Below are 17,179 nucleotides of genomic sequence, written 5' to 3' on the forward strand. Positions count from 1 at the left end.
TCCTTGGGAAGCCGCCGCACAAGGAGGGCATGAGAGTAGGACTTTGATAGATATTAGGCAGCAGAGGACTTTTTGGAGGGCTTAGCTTTTCTTTTAACTTTGCTCCTTCGTATTTCGTCCTCTAGTGAATTTTGCTCCTGCGTCTGCAAGGAGCAATTAGGAACAAGCAAGTACTCTTTGTAACTTTGTTTTTCTTTGCCTGATTGAAGCAATTCGAATTCTCCTAATTTCTGAGACAGTGTCTGCGAATGTTCCTTTCGCTTCGCGTGGGTTTTTCACATCAAATATGAACTAATTTCCTTATTCTAGTCAAGGAACAACGGAGGTTTTGATCCGCCTAAAAATTGTGAGATCGATTTAATTTTATCTTTTTCTTTTATTTATTGGTATTTGCATATCCCTTGATTGCAGTATTTATGATTATTTAATTAATTGATTGTCTTGGATCCGGATAATTAGTTAATTCGATAATCTATTATCAATTAGGGCATTAAATATGTAATTATTTAATTGCCTTGAATTAGTAACAACTGACATGATTAGATTTGTGTCAGGGGGATACGCGGGCTAATCTGAAATAATCCTAGTAGTGTATTATTTAGTTAGAATATGGCTCCTCTAATACGTAAGGCAATTGGAGAATTAAATTTTATGGGCGTATCTAGGATTATTTCTCAATTAGAACGTGATTGACGAACATACCTTAATCACCGATACAGTAAGGAGGGGTTGACTGTTTTCGCTTGTTTGGCAGTTATAACCTATTTATTAATAAATAATTGGAATTACTTGTGTATCGATGATCAATTAGGTGAACCATTGCTAATGTTATTTCTTGGTTAGATCTTTAATTGTTATTATCTTGATTTTAGTGAATTATCATTTAATTTTTAGTCGACTATTTTATTTTTAGTTGAATTGTTTTAATTGTCACTTTTTATAAAAAAATACCCCCTATGTTACTTTAGATTTTTAGAGAGACAAATATCCCCAATTCTTGAGAATACGACCATACTTGCCCTGTCTACAAATTCATAATTATTTGTGAAAAAGTCATTCCATTCGGGTATATCGGATCAAGTAAACTCTTCGGGAATAGGGTAAATCAAGTAATCCATTGCACACCTAGAATCCCTGCTCCAGTACTTGAATTGGGATTTGATTATTTTAATTGGTAACTAGGTTTAATTTTATTATTGCACAAACATCGACAACCTGTTAATTTTTTGCGCCGTTGCCGGGGCTTGGTGTCAGCTATTTGTTTCTTTTTAAATTCATTTTTGTTCTAAATTTCTGGTATTTTCGAGTGCATGTCTCGTTTTTTTCGTACAGGTGAATTAATTTTCAACCTCGAGGTAGAGAAGATCGCACGCAGAACAAGGAAAGAGATCAGGCAACTCAGAGAAGAGCACGCCAGTGCTGCATCTCTGAGTTCTGATCCAGAAGTTGAACCAACAGATTCGCTTGGTGATTCTTCAAGTGATTCGGATCGAGAATAAGTTATTATGGCTAATGCCCGAACATTAAGGAAGTTGACTGCTCCTGATTTAAATCAATAGCCTTTATGCATTGCTTTCCTCACTTTAAATGATAACACTCCATTTGAATTAAAATCTGACCTAATTCATCTTTTACCATCTTTTCATGGTTTACCAGGTGAGGAGCTGTATAAACACCTGCAAGAGTTTGATGTCGTTTGTAACAGCATGAACCTCCCGGATATTACAGAGGAACAGATAAAAATGAGGGCATTCCCTTTCTCCTTGAAGGATTCTGCAAAAGACTGTCTGTATTACCTACTACCAGGTAGCATCACTATGTGGGACCAGTTGAAGAAAAAATTTTTAGATAAATATTTTCCTGCGTCCAGAGTTGCAAGTCTAAGGAAAGAAATTTGCGGTATCAAACATCATCCAGGGGAGTCGCTCTATGATTATTGGGAGCGATTCAAGAAGTTGTGCATCAAGTGCCACAGCACCAAATAAGTGAGCAGTTGCTCATACAATATTTTTACGAGGGGCTACTTTTCAGAGACAGGAGCATAATTGATGCTGCGAGTGGATGGGCACTGGTGATCAAGACCCCTCGAGCGACATTGGAACTAATTGAGGGGATGGCTGAGAATTCACAACAGTTTGGCATGAGAGAGGGCGTCCCGATACGCAAAGTGAATAAGGTAGAGACATCTTCCATCCAGCAGCAATTGACAGAGCTAACCTCCTTTGTTAGGCAATTGGCGGTAGGGAATGCGTCACAAGCCAAGGTGTATGGAATTTGCACTGTTATGGGTCATGCTACAGAGATGTGCCCAATGATCCAAGAAAAAAGTGCACAGGGTTACGCGCCGGCGCCAAGAAAGTAATATGACCCGTATTCAAGTACCTACAATCCTGGTTGGAGGGATCACCCTAACCTTAGCTATGGAGGGAACAGGCAGCCTAACTTTGTGCCAAATAGACAACAAGGATACCAGCAGCAGTACCAATCCCGACCACTTCCGCCACCAAACTCTAGTCCATCTTTGGAGGAGATGATGAAACAACTGATGGCTACCACCGCACAACATCAACAAAAGACGGACTCCGAACTGCATAACATAAGAAATCAAATGAGCCAGATGCAATTCATGCAAAATCAGATGAATCAAATGGCCATAATAATCAACCGTTTGGAGTCCCAAGTCCAAGGTAAATTGCCGTCTCAGCCTGAGTTGAATCCAAAGGACGTAAGCGCGATGATCCTAAGGTGCAGGAAGGAAATTCAGGGGCTTGAATCTACGATTCCAAAGGACAAGGATGAGGAAAAGATCGAAAATGAGATTGAGAAGGAGGACAGCAATGGCACAAATCCAAAGGTAATCCCAGACCCAGTCATTGTAGTTAAAGCTAACCTGCCTCCCTTTCCTAGCAGGTTGGAAAAATCGAAGAAGCAGAATAAGGAGAAGGAGATCCTGGAGGTGTTCCGCAAGGTAGACATTAATAACCCCCTCTTAGACGCTATTAAACAAGTGCCGAAGTATGCCAAGTTTCTAAGGGACTTGTGTGTCAACCGAAGGCGGTTGAGGGGAGATGAAAGGGTCATTGTGGGGGAGAATGTCTCCGCGGTCCTGCAGAGAAAGTTTCCACCAAAGTACGGGGACTCAGGTATGTTTACTATCCCCTGTAGGATAGGCGACACTTTGATTAGAAAGGCCTGTTGAATCTGGGAGTCTCGATTAATGTTATGCCTAAATCTATCTATACTTCTCTAAACCTAGGTCCATTAAAAGAAATTGGGATAATCATTCAATTAGTTGACCGAACTAATGCATATCTTGATGGGTTGGTTGAAGATGTGTTGATAAAAATTAATGATTTGATATTCCCAACTGACTTTTATATACTTGATATGGATGATGATCACTCTCCCGATCCCTCACATTTACTATTAGGTAGACCCTTTTTGAGCACAACATAGACGAGAATTGATGTTAATAAGGGCACCTTATTCATGGAATTTGATAGTGAAATTGCGCATTTTAATATCTTTGATACTATGAAATATCCCTCAAACTTTAATTTTAGCTCTGTTTTTTCTGTGAGTGCTATTGATCCTGCGGTGCAGGAAGTATTTAAAACTGTTGGCAGGGATGAATTGGAGGTTGCTTTAACCAAGCACCTCGAATTGGAGACAACTCCTGAGGTGGAGTGGAGTGGAGTGAAGATCTGAAATGCACAATAGGGGCATTATACTCATTGCCAACCACAACAAAAAGGTATGAAATCTCACCAATTTTCATTCTCGAATCTCACCAAAGGGTACTGTCATCTGTGGTGCAGGCACCTGTGTTAGAGTTGAAACCCTTGCTGAAACACTTAAAATATGCGTATCTGGGCGACAACGAAACACTCCCGATGATTATCTCAGCTGCACTCTCAGAAACCCAGTAACAGAAGCTAATCCGGGTCCTTAGAGAGCATAAGAAGGTGATAGGGTGGACCATCGCCGACATTAAGGGGATCAGCCCTTTCGTCTACATACATTGAATAAGGTTGGAAGAAGACGCCAAATCTGTATGGCAAGCTCAAAGGAGGCTCAATCCCCTCATGATAGAAGTGGTGAAGAAAGAAATTTTGAAGCTGTTGGATGTGGGGATCATCTTTGCAATATCAGATAGCCCATGGGTGAGCCCGGTCCAAATAGTTCCGAATAAGGTAAGAGTGACAGTGGAAGCCAACCAAACTGGTGAGCTCGTGCCAGTGCGCAAACCCACTGGATGGAGGCTATGTATTGACTACCGTAGCTGAACGCCGTCACAAAAAAGGACCATTTTTCTCTCCCTTTTATTGACTAAATGGTTGAACGCTTAGCTTGTAGGGCTTACTATTGTTTCTTGGATGAATTTTCAGGATATTTTCAGATAGCAACTGCACCAGAGGATCAAGACAAGACGACTTTCACGTGCCCGTTCGGGACCTTTGCTTATAGACAGATGCCCTTCGGCCTGTGCAATGCACCTGCAACGTTCCAGAGATGTATGGTAAGCATCTTTTCTGAATATATTGAGAACATTATTGAGATTTTCACGGACGATTTCAGTGTATACGGTGATAGTTTTGATACCTGTCTAAATAACCTGAAACTGATTCTGTTGAGGTGTATAGAGACTAATTTTGTGCTTAATTAGAAAAAATGTCATTTTATGGTTGACCATGGGATAGTCTTAGGTCATGTTGTGTCTTCTAAAGGTATTGAGCTTGACAGGGCGAAAATAGATATTATATCTGCTTTACCTTACCCCGCGAGTGTGCGGGAGGTGCGCTCTGGGTTATATTTTTGCCATTAATTCTATGATTATTTTCCTCTTTTATTATACCAAATATTATTTTAATTGATTGATTCTACTTATATTTGGTATTTGGTACTAATTGTAGGAAGGTGGAGCAAAAAGAGATAAAAGATGTGATTTTACAAGAGTTTCCCAATTCAAAATGGAGTCTACATGGATTATTGACGGAAGATTAAAAGGAAGTCTATTTGGTTTCAAAAAGCTACAAATTAGGAAATGAGAGGATGGCCGGCCCGTGTAATTAATACTCAAAGGAAGCAGCAATTTCTGGTCCTTTGATTTCCTTTGCACGGATTTGAGGGAGTAGTAGAAGCTGAATAGGAAACAAAAGAAAAGAGAAAGCCAGATCCCGCGGGATTGCTACTTGGCCAGGGCTCCTGTTTGACTTCGGGGAGGAAACAATAAGAGACGTGAGGGCACTAGACTTGCTCTCCACTTTTGTCTCCTTTGGCCGATTATGAAAAGGAGAATTGCTTTGGTTTTTATTTTCAGTCTTTTACTTTTCTTCTTTGGACGGAATTTGGGAGACAGCAATTGTAAGCTTCGAATAGGTTGGTTTTCCATTAATGGAGAACTAGCCTCTTATTTCTAGTCAAGGGACAACTGATGATTTGGTTCTACAATTACTGTGAGATCGTATTTATTTTAATCGCTTTCTCATTTATTGGTATTTATATGATTCCTGCTTTTAATTGTTATAGCTCTTGTGTATGATTGATTAGTGCGCAATAATTAATTATTCATATAGGCTATTTTGCTAAATAGGGGTAATTGAATCCGTAATTGTTCGTTACCTCTATCCCAGTAGCAACTGGCGTAATTGGGTTTATGTCAGGGAAACATACGATCTAATTTAAACAAACCCTCTTAGCGTGTTTGTTAGTTAGGATTGGGCCTTTCTAATTCTTAATGCAATCTAGAAATTAAATCCTACGGTCGTACCTAGGGTTGTTTTTGGGTTAGAGAAATAGTTAATGGTCGTACCTTAGCTATCGATAAATTAAGGAAGGGTTGGTTGTTTATCGCGTGCATGACAACTATAACTAATCTATTAATAAATGTTGGAATTACCTTGAATCGATGATCAGTTGCATGAACCATTTCTGAAGTATACCCTTGGCTAGAGTTTCTCTTAGTTATTTCTTTTAATTAATTATTTTCTGCATTTAATTTGTTTAGTTGGCATTCGATACCAAAACCCCCCATTAATCTTGATTTGAAAAGAAACAAAATATCTTGCTAGTCCCTGAGGAGACGACCCTGCTTACCACTGTCTACTAGTTAGGGAATTCAGTTAAATAATTAATTCAGGTATATCGGATTAAGCAAACTCTTCGGGAACAGGGTGAATCAAGTAACCCATTGCACACCTAGAGTCCCTGCTCCAGTACTCGAATTGATTATTGACTGTTTTAAGTGGTAGTTAGGTTTTATTTATCATTATTGCACAGGTTCGGCACCTGTCAATGCAGGATTTTATCGAAGGTTCATCAAAGATTTCTCGAAGATTGGAGCCCCGTTTTTCCAACTCTTAGAAAAAGATGTGACTTTCGAGTTCGATAACAAGTGTGAGAGAGCCTTTGACACATTAAAGAAGCTGTTAACCTTACCCCCGATCATCCAGCCTCCTAACTGGAGTTTGCCATTTGAGATCATATGCGATGCCAGTGATCATGTTGTACGGGTTGTATTGGGGCAAAGAGTGGGAAAGGCAGCTCACGTCATCTACTATACATCCTGAGTCTTGAACGGAGCTCAATTAAACTCCTCCACTACTGAGAAGGAGATTCTTGCAGTTATTTTTGCTTTAGAAAAATTCAAGTCACATTTGTTAGGTGCTGAAGTTATTGTATTTTCTGATCATGCAGCATTAAACTACCTAATGACCAAGAAAGATGCAAAATCGAGGCTTATAAGGTAGATATTGCTCCTACAGGAATTTGATTTGGAGATAAGGGATAAAAGAGGCTCAGAAAATCTAGTAACCAACCATTTGAGTTGCATACCAATTGGAGAGGAGAACGAGCCATTGAAGGATGCATTCCCTGAAGAGCATTTATTTTTTCTAAATTCTCAATTGCTTTTGTATGCTGATCTAGTTAATTACTTGGTGGTAACTGGTAATTTTCCTGCAGGTTGGCCAAAATCGAAGAGGAACAAATTGAACAGCGACGCCAAGTATTTCATTTGGGATGACCCGTACTTGTGGAAGAGATGTGCTGACCAGGTGATGAGACGATGTGTAAGTGAAACTGAATTTCAGTCAATTCTGAGTTTTTGTTATACTTTTGCCTGTGGAGGTCATTTTAGACCCAAGAGAACTGCTCATAAGATATTAGAAAGTGGGTTTTATTGGCCTTCGTTATTTAAAGATGCATATGTATTTTGTAAATCTTGTAATCTTTGTCAAAGGGGAGGTAATATAGCCCGCAGAGATCATATACCCCAAGTCCCATTGATTTTTGTCAAAATTTTTGATGTCTGGGGTATAGATTTTATGGGTCCTTTTCCTACTTCATTTGGTTATATATATATATTGTTGGTAGTCGATTATGTGTCTAAATAGGTGGAAGTTAAAGCCACCCGGACTAATGAATTTTTAGTTGGTTATTTTATTCTTAGTTGAATTGTTTTAATTGTCACCCTTTATAAAAAAACACCCCCTGTGTTATTTTGGATTTCTAGAGAGACAAATATCCCCAATCTCTGAGGATACGACCCTACTTGCCCTGTCTACAAATTCATCATTATTTGTGAAAAAGTCATCCCATTCGGGTATATCGGATCAAGAAAACTTTTCGGAAACAGAGTGAATCAAGTAACCCATTATACACCTAGAGTCCCTGTTTCAGTACTTGAATTGGAATTTGATTATTTTAATTGATAATTAAGTTTAATTTTATTATTGCACAGGCATCGACAACATGTCAGTGAGTATATTCATTTTGAATTGAACTTCGCCACCGCATTATTGCACATTTGGCAAATCTATATATGGCCAAAATAAATTACTACTACTGCCATATTTGGCAATAGTCTTTCAGTGGGCTGTGTTAGGCATCCCCCGAATGCTTAGAGTGGACATGCATTCTCAATCAATGGCTTTAGGAACAGAAAGCGGGTTTCAGCAATTGTGTGTTATTTGCACCATTCGACCTGTATAATAACAAAATGGATTCAAAAATAAGGGTAAATTATATATTCGCCCCCTATGGTTTCATCTATTGTCACTTGACTTTTCTTACGTTTTAAAATGTCCACTTCAAGTCCCAATAATTTTACGTAAAGTGAAAGTTGGACAAAAAATAACCTATATAATATCGTTAATTGAAATATCAATAGTGCCCTTTCTTAAATATTAAATCAATCAATGACTTAACTACTTTATATAAAAGTATAGGGGGATTACGTAGATAAATGTAAAAATTACAAGTGGCAAAGTGGATATTTACATAAATCATAAAAGAGTTACATGAAGATTAAAATTTTATCACACGCACTTTAGAATGTGTTTGATATAAACACAGTAACTGATCCTACATTTTATCCATTACATAAAATCAAAAAAAGGTTATGTGACTATTTTGAAACTTTAGGAAGATCATGTGATATTATGTGCAATCACTTGACGGTTATAAGTAATTTACCTAAAAAATAATAAAGTACATAAATATAATAAACTTTTTCCATTTATTAAAAATTGTGTTGAACAATCAATACGGTTTAACTGAATTCGAATTGCACCTATCTGAACAATCTATGGCGTCGTGCTATAAAAGAAAATCCAACCCAAAGGAAACGATCACGTCAGGCTAGCAATTTGAGGCTATGACTTCAGGCAACCTCAAAGCCAATAGAATACTTCCCTTTGAAGCACATAGATTGAATAAGATAAAATGCAAAATGTTGAATCATCTTTAAAGATTAAGGGATTTCTATTAATTAATGGAAGAATATTATCAGTAAGGAGAAGTTTATCAAATTGTCCAGTGGATTTTTGACAATTTCACTTCGGCCACTCGTACCTATACAATAATAAGATGAAATGCTTAAAAGTATTTTCATTTCCAAATTGCCATTCGATGGCTTATACATAATTGATGTCACAAATTCAACTAAAAAATAACTTGAAAATGCATCAAACATATGAAAGAAATTTGCAACAAAAAATCATGTATAGCAGGCCAAAGGTTATAGCAAACAATAGAGAGAATTGATGTAGGAAATTTGAAGTAACAAATTTAACTTTTAAAAGAAGCTTAAAATGTCAATACATACAGAAAAGGGAGGGGAAAAAAGTGCAATTAGCAATGATGCAGGAAATTAACAAGGAAGATTATTTTTCTACTACAGTTCGCAGCTGCGCGACATCAGTGCATCCAGATATAATAAGTTGGATGACAGCTTTTATAGTAAAATGGCAGATTTACAATCTTGAACGTGTAAAGTTTGTATATTCATACACCAACAGCATCACATCTATAGATACAATCCTATTCAACAGCGGCATTGCCAACGATATGTAAATCAGTTTGATCTTCATTACCAGCTCTCTCCAATGACATTGTTGAAAACATTGTTGGATCAGCAGATATTCTTGACTCCCAGGCTTCTGCAGGTATGTTGATCACGATACAAATTGTCTAGGTTACATTATGGCAATGAAAGAGCTATAGTGCTAATTATCCTCTTCGTGAAAAGTTGTCTCTTTCTCATCTTCTTTGCTAGGACCATAAGCCTTGCTGCAAATGAGGAAATAAATCATGTTAAGCACACTTAAGCCAGCAAGAACCCAATAGTAATAATCATAGTGACCCTTATTGATGTCAGTCGAAATCCAGCTTTCTTTTCCTCCCAGTTTTGAGAGTTTGTCAACGGCGTTCATAAGAAAACTTGAAACAAGATTTGCCGCAGATATCCCAAGTAAGGAAAGAGTGGAAGATATACTTGACATGCTTCTTGGAAACTCAGAATAATAGAACTCATTCTGTGCAACTATATTTGCAGTTACGCCAGCACCGATCAGGAAAGATTGGGGAAGAAGCCAAAGTAATGACATGTCCACCACTGCATCTGAATCATCTGAATATCCTTCCCTGATAGCCAGACTACGTCGTTTAACCTCCACTGTTGCTGCCACTATCATGCCTATGAAAGAAAGGGCAATTCCAATTCCCATTCTTTTCCTTGTCGAGAGATGAACAGGTCTCCCCAAAATTCTTGATGCAACAGGCAGGATTATCTGAAGATAAAAAGGTATCCATAGTACTGCACCGGCAATGGCAAACATACTACAAGAACCTGCTGGCATTTCAAAGTTTGGACCAAATTTTCGGTTCAAGGACTTTGCTTGAAGTACGGAAAATGAGCCCTGGCTGCTAGTTACTGACATTATCATTCCTGTGGACCATAAGGGGATCACTCTGAGAATCGACTTCAGGGCCTCAACTTGATTTACTGTGCAAAGACTCCAGGGATCTGCCGCTTTTCCATCTGTTGTCAAGTCTTTCTCAGGATCTATGATGATGCAAGCTTTATTTGAGAACCTGGAAGACAAATTATTGAAGCTTCCATAAGAGAACATTGTTAAATTATTGAAGCTAATCATTTTGGATAAGAGAAAATTAAGATCACACCTTAGTTTTTCACATGGAAGACAAATTGATGGACCCCTGTGGTGATGGCACAGCAATTTTGAGCTCTCTGTTGACAATTCCATATGCCGTTTCCTATAAGAGGCTACAGCCACTTGAAGTATTTCGACAATTAAACTTGATTTAGCCTTCAACTTGACATATAAGTGCGAAGCCAGGGAGAATGACAGAGTTGACAACAACATGAGCATGACTGGAATGCCAAAACCAACTTGCCATCCCAAGCTTTCTTGTGCGTAGACAATGCAAGTATAAGCAATTAAAATAGAAATTGTGCATAACGCATAGTACCAGCTGAAATAGGACTCCAGAGCCCGTCCATTGTTGTGGCCACCTGCTTTTTGTAACTGATCAGCACCAAAAGCTAAGGATGAAGACGTAATTCCTCCAAATCCAATAGACGTGAGTCCAAAACAAGAACACAAGAGAAAGAGTTGAAAACTTGTCGCAGAGCTACAAATTTTATTCGATTCATGGCATGGAGGCGGCTTTGCTTGTGGAATCATAGCTGTTAGCCACAAAAGAGCCATTCCCTTCAATCAAAGTAGAAACTCATTTTCAGATGATTCCATTAAAATTATAAATAATATAGTAAATTTGAAGAACTAAAAATGCACCCCTCTGTATTACTGGTCAGTAGTGTAATTTTTTCTTGCAGCAGCATGACTACTTCCGTGCATCAACAAGTGAAGCCTTAAAGAAAGATGCAGAGAATTTAAATTTCTTTAAGTTTTACTAGTGTGATGTGAAACAAATTATCTTCTAAAAGTCAGGGGTTCTTTTTCAGTTTTCTTCACTGCACATGAAATATCAATGGAGCAAGATTTGTAACTGAAAACTAAAATATAAAGCTGCTGTGTGCGTGAAGAAACTAATGGCCTGCATTTTCGGATGACATCATGCCATATATGATTGGAATCCTCTCCAAAAAAAAAATTATGGTTATGTAAAATGAGAGTTGCTGGAAAGCAGAATTAGACAAGAAAGTCTAAAACACATGTTCACCAGTTTGATTGGCCAAAAACATGCCTTTTCTGCAATTTGTTTCACCAGTTTCCTATGTGAACATGTTGGTTCTTAATTGAAATGATCAATTATGGTTCTAAACACAGGGTCAGAACAGATAAAATTTTGTCACTGCATGAAGATAAAAAGTGAGAAATGATGTATTTTTCCGACAAAAAAGAAAAAGCATCTGACAGCGGCAGGAAAATGACTTACACCACTCTTAAGCAACAATGATGTAGTTTTAAAGTGCACCCCAACTCCTCCTTCTCACAAGATCATTAAGCATTTTTAAATGTTCTTTGATCCATCCTGGCCGCCAGATCAAAGAAAAAAGCCAGGGAAACTCTATAAAATTCGTCCACTTTCACAGTACAATCTGAAGTTGAAAATGACATGATGGATGAAAATGCAAGAAATCGGAACTAACAGCTTCTTGTGCTATGAAAAATTAAACATAATTAAAATAAATATTAACTACTGAAAACACTAAAGTGTGTAAATGGGGTATTTACCAGAAGACTAATAACACAACCAAATAAGATCGTCCGAAATCGACCCAGAAATGAATCTGCAACTATAGCACCAAGAAGGGGCACGAAATTTGTTGCTGCTGACCAAAGAAAGATTATGTTAGACCCAGTAGCCATGTTCAAATGATATTCTCTCGTCAAGTACAGAATCATGTCAGGCTGTAGCCCATGGCTTGCCACCTGCGCAAAAGCCTCATTGGCTGCCCCCGGAAAAAAAAAAAACCATTAAAACACAGAACGGTCAATTCTTAATAATAAACTTCAATTAAACAAAGACACATAGAATGAGAATCAGATATACGCAGTTTTAATAAGGGTCGTTTGTTTCTTGTTTTCAAAGTGAGGTTTCAGTCCTTCCCACCCCACCCCACCCCTTCTACAAATTCAAAGGAAAAAAGAAAGAAAAAGGAGTTACCTAAAACGAATGGCATTGTTCTGAAGCCACCCTTTCCTGAAAATCCGTCATGATCATCAAGTAAAGGCTTTGTAATCATACTTTCTTGTTCATCATCAGAAGAATTCTCCATCATGCATTTGTAATCATACTTTCTTGTTCATCATCAGCAGAATTCTCCATCATACCTTCTTCTTCTTCTTCTTCTTCTTCTTCTTCTACTGCAATAATACTGAGCACACTGGAAAACAATTACTAATATTTTATATGAATAATTCTATACTAAGCATACGACCTAAGTGGCAATGCAAACTGAAACATAGTCCATCTTCTTCTACTACATTTTGCCGCCCCATCACATTAGACGAAAGAGAGAGAACGATGAATGGTCTTACGTTAAATTCTCAAGTACTTGATTTTGGAGGATAGGAAGGTAAACTTCAATGGGCTGAGGGAGTAATGATGTGACGTAAACTAGTACCGCTGGCACAACTTACCATTGTGGTCCGTCAATTAGATACCAATTTATAATCCAACCATCCATAGATGCCCGCTTTGAAGTAGAGTGGGGTCTTTTGATTGTACACTAAATTATGTGGAGATGGGATTTGGTTTGAAATTGAATGGATGAAATTGCAGGAGGATTTCTAAAGATTGTCTTTTGGTAAGTTACTGGTATTCATCTTTGTCGTGTTAATTTATTGTGGTAGTATAGTACAATTAAACTTATTGTATGAGTAGTTATATTGTACATTACAATTAGGACTGGTAATCGTACAACATCTTAATCCTTAGCTGCTAATAAATTATATTGTTGTGTTTTTGGATGGAGATATTTGGATGCGTTTGGATTTCAAATCCAATTCTCTTATCCAAACAGATGAAGAAATTTGGTTGAGAATTTAAAATTTACCAATTACTTGGTATATCGACTAATTAGTTTTTGACCAATGATGATGTTCCAAATAAGACTTTAGATCTCATTAATTACATGTTTAATACAATTCAAATAACATTGCCACCATTTGGCGGTTGCCGGCAAGATTGGCTCTAGAAAAGAAGATGAGTCATTCGTTTTTTGCTGTTCAAACTTGTATACAAGTTTGTGTCTGGACTATATCAATTGCGCAATGCCTTGGTGTTGGTGCTATCGCCGGAATTAATCTAGAAGCCAAGTAATACAGACTGCAGAATCGCGTCCGGCCATTTAGAGAAGAAAGCAAAAAATCAATTTCTGCCCCAACTGGTTTTATTAATTGTGAATTCTATTATCTCATGATATCTTTTGAGCCAAACAATATACTTGAACAATGTGTATTTCAAATCTATTCATTCCAATCCTTCCTTTGAATTCAAATTCACAGGCATATGTAACCTTACATTAAATTTAACATATGTTACTTAAAATTTGCAAAAATCAGTGGCAAATTATTGTTTAAGAAAGGAAATTGCAGGTTAGTTTTCTTATCTCAAGCAATTTGGACAAATCTTTGTGATAGTTCAAGAAATAAAGTGGGATTAAGTTTAACTGGGGTTTAATTGGAAATTCAAACTGTGTTAATTGAAATTTGAGGAAAACAATGGCAAATTCTCGTGGCGAAGTGAAAATACTGTTTAAGACTGGAAAATTTCTTACAGCTTAGTTTTTGACGTCACGAAATTGAACAAACTATTGTGATGGATCAAAAACTAAAGTAGGGTTAAGTATTTAAATGTAAATGAGTTAATAAATATGACAATGTGTTCTAAACTGCTTAGATGTAAAGGGGCACCCCATACCCTTACATCAGACAGCTCAGATTATTGCAATAGCTTTATTCAATTTTTTAGCCTAAAAGTTTTAGCTTGAATAACTTAATAGTGAAGCACAAGCCAAATTGATTTAAGTTGATGTTTCCTTGTATATTCAATCTTCTTCTACTAGATTTTGCAGCCCCATATCATTAGACAAAAGAGAGAGAACAATGAATGATCTTGCGTTAAAACCTCAAGTTCTTGATTTTTGAGGATAAAAAGGTAAACTTCAATGGGCTGGGGGACTAATGATGTGACGTGACCTAGCTATTGGCTACTACCGCCAACTTAACTTTTGTGGTCCGTCAATTTGAATACTCCCTCCGTCCCAAAATTTGGGACGCTTTTTGGGAAACACACTTTTTATGTACAGTAGCATAATGGGACACACTTATCTGATTATTCCAATCGTGCCCTTTGTTGTTCGTGGAGTAAAATAACAAGCTGTTGGGTGTTGGGGACCACTTGCCATTAAGACATTTGACTAAAAGGCAAAGACAAGTTAAAGTAAAGCAAACATCCGTTTCCAACTCTAGCTATTCCTCTGTATACTTGGGTTTCATAAAATCAACAAGATCAGTTACAGAAGATTGACAATGGAAAAAGGTAAGATTTCTACAAATCCGTCTATCACTTTGTTGGTGCTTTTTTTTTATTTTCATTTTGTTTTATGATCTTTTGATCAATTTGAAGTAGATAATCTTGAGACTTAGCATAATTTAGCTAATCTTTTATTTGGCGCCATTTATTGTTTTTCCCTTTTTTCTTGAAATTTGGCGGTTCATTGAAAATTTGTAGATGCATTTTTTTAAGCTTTTTGTTTCTCACGTTTCTTATAAATAGATTTTGGAAGCAGATAATTCTGATGCCTTTATTCTCTATATAATGAGATTATAGAGAGATTCGTCTATTGCACAAATTCTGTTTGATAATATTCCACAGTGAACATGGATAATCATAGTTTTCAAAATTATGAAATCTCTAGGAAAAAGTTGACAAATCAGCAAAGGCAAGCCATATTTGAAGCATTATTGCAATATAGTTATGGTGGGCAACTAGAAAGAGGATTAACCAAAGTTATTGCAACACAGTTCAAAATCAGCACGAGGACAGTACAAAGAATTTGGGAAAGAGCAAAGTCTTCAATCATTAATGGAGGCTCGGTTGACATCTCTCGCAGGTTTCCTAAGAGGGTAGGACGCAAAAGGGTAGAGATAGACTTCAGCACTATCATGGAAATACCTCTACGGTGTCGAACAAATATTCGTTCTCTATCAACCAAAATGAAAGTTGCCAAGTCCACTCTTCATCGACGAATAAAAGAAGGTGTTATCAAAGCACATTCAAATGCATTAAAGCCTCACCTTACTGATGACAATAAATTGGTAAGACTCAAATTTTGTTTGTCAATGCTTCAACAAGAGAGTCTTAATGATGCACCTGTTTTCGAAAACATGTTCAATATGGTTCATATCGATGAAAAGTGGTTCTACATGACTAAGGAGTCTGAGAAATACTACCTACATCCTGAAGAAAAACACCCTATGAGGACTTGTAGGAGTAAAAAGTTTATTGTTAAGGTTATGTTTCTAGCTGCAGTTGCTCGACCTCGCTTTGATTGTTCTAGAAACAAGCACTTTGATGGGAAAATTGGAATATTTCCTTTTGCCTTCAAAGAACCAGCTAAAAGGAATAGCAAAAATCGTGTTGCTGGTACTCTAGAAACAAAGCCTATCCTATCAGTGACCAAGGAAGTGTATAGAAGGTGCTTAATTGATAATGTTTTGCCTGCAATTCGTGCTAAATGGCCACAAAGTGATGTTATCAGCCCTATCTTCATCCAACAAGATAATGCAAAACCACATATTGATCCAATGGATGTTGAGTTCATAGAAGCTGCCACAAGAGAAGGTTTTGATATTCGTTTATCATTTCAACCACCTAATAGCCCTGATATGAATGTTCTTGATCTTGGGTATTTTAGAGCCATTCAATCACTCCAGCATCAAGAAGCACCTAACTCTATTGACGAACTAATTTCTGCTGTTGAAAAGTCTTTCGATGAATTATCATCTGAAAGTCTCAACAATGTGTTCTTAACCTTACAACTATGTATGCTTGAGGTGATGAAGAATTGTGGAGGGAATAATTACAAAGTTCCACATATTGGGAAGCAACGGTTGATAAGAGATGGAAATCTTCCTTTGCAAATTGGATGTGATAAGGAGCTTATTGACAAAATCATCCATTATCTACAAGCATGAATGTACTGGTATTGGTTAGAATTTCCATATTATTTAAACTTTGCTAACTTCTAAATTATGATAAAGGTAGTGATAATGCTATCTAACTTATGATTGATTTCTTTTTCTCTATTTTGTTCTGAAGGTATATCAAGTCATGGATCAAGTTTCTGGACTTGGATTATGCTAACGCTTTTTGTGCAGAACAAGGGACTTGACTTTTGCTATTAATGCTTTTGTACAAAACAGGAGACTTGACTTTTGCTAGACTTTTGCTACTAATGCTTTTGTACAAAACAGGGGACTTGACTTTTGCTAGACTTTTGGTACTAATGCTTTTGTACGACTTGGCTTTTGCTAGACTTTGCTACTAATGCTTTTGTGCAAAACAGGGGGCTTGACTTTTGGTCCTAAGTTATTTTTGAGGGTTGCTTATAAGATTTGGTTGTCACTCGAATCCATTTTAGGGGCATAGATTTTGTATTTTGTTGATTTGTATAGACAACCATGAACTCTTGGAAGCAATGAGCAGTAAATGTTATTTTAGTCTTGGTGCTTTCAAATTAATGCCTTGCTTGGATGTTTAGGATTTCAACGTAATACGCATTAGTTGATCATTTTATTTTTTCTTTGATATTTTTTTCACTCTATTTATTTGTTAGTTTGATACTAGAGGCAAATTTAAGAGCAAGAACACAAGTTATAGGACAAATTTTACCTTTTCTTTT

The 17,179-nt window shown here is 37.0% G+C and overlaps 3 protein-coding genes across 5 annotated transcripts; 2 read left to right on the forward strand and 1 right to left on the reverse strand.

Moving 5' to 3' along the window:
• Window positions 1-2,734: 2,734 nt before the first annotated feature.
• LOC113780741 lies at window positions 2,735-6,569 on the forward strand. Its single transcript, XM_027326517.1, has 7 exons — window positions 2,735-3,143; window positions 3,257-3,320; window positions 3,564-3,681; window positions 3,819-3,925; window positions 4,031-4,224; window positions 4,389-4,586; window positions 6,280-6,569. The coding sequence occupies exons 1-7, from the start codon at window positions 2,735-2,737 to the stop codon at window positions 6,567-6,569; spliced, it is 1,380 nt and encodes a 459-aa protein (XP_027182318.1).
• A 2,576-nt stretch (window positions 6,570-9,145) lies between these two features.
• Window positions 9,146-12,825, reverse strand: LOC113781745 (protein NRT1/ PTR FAMILY 1.2-like). 3 transcript variants are annotated; one of them, XM_027327737.1, is made up of 5 exons: window positions 12,436-12,825; window positions 12,003-12,220; window positions 10,774-11,015; window positions 10,465-10,557; window positions 9,146-10,374 (listed from the first exon to the last, which is right to left on the reverse strand). In XM_027327737.1, the coding sequence occupies exons 1-5, from the start codon at window positions 12,548-12,550 to the stop codon at window positions 9,507-9,509; spliced, it is 1,536 nt and encodes a 511-aa protein (XP_027183538.1). In that variant the 5' UTR covers window positions 12,551-12,825; the 3' UTR covers window positions 9,146-9,506. The 3 variants fall into 3 exon arrangements, with proteins under 3 accessions (XP_027183538.1, XP_027183537.1, XP_027183539.1); XM_027327736.1 differs by having other exon boundaries at window positions 10,465-11,015; XM_027327738.1 differs by lacking the exon at window positions 12,436-12,825 and adding an exon at window positions 11,704-11,866 and having other exon boundaries at window positions 10,465-11,015; window positions 12,003-12,089.
• A 1,914-nt stretch (window positions 12,826-14,739) lies between these two features.
• On the forward strand, window positions 14,740-16,897 carry LOC113781515. The gene is made up of 3 exons (XM_027327466.1): window positions 14,740-14,814; window positions 15,300-16,480; window positions 16,597-16,897. Exon 2 carries the CDS (start codon window positions 15,441-15,443, stop codon window positions 16,470-16,472), a length of 1,032 nt encoding a protein of 343 aa, XP_027183267.1. The 5' UTR covers window positions 14,740-14,814; window positions 15,300-15,440; the 3' UTR covers window positions 16,473-16,480; window positions 16,597-16,897.
• Window positions 16,898-17,179: the final 282 nt, after the last annotated feature.

This window comes from Coffea eugenioides, chromosome 8 (genome assembly GCF_003713205.1).
Source record: "Coffea eugenioides isolate CCC68of chromosome 8, Ceug_1.0, whole genome shotgun sequence".
In the NCBI taxonomy this organism is placed as follows: Eukaryota; Viridiplantae; Streptophyta; class Magnoliopsida; order Gentianales; family Rubiaceae; genus Coffea; species Coffea eugenioides.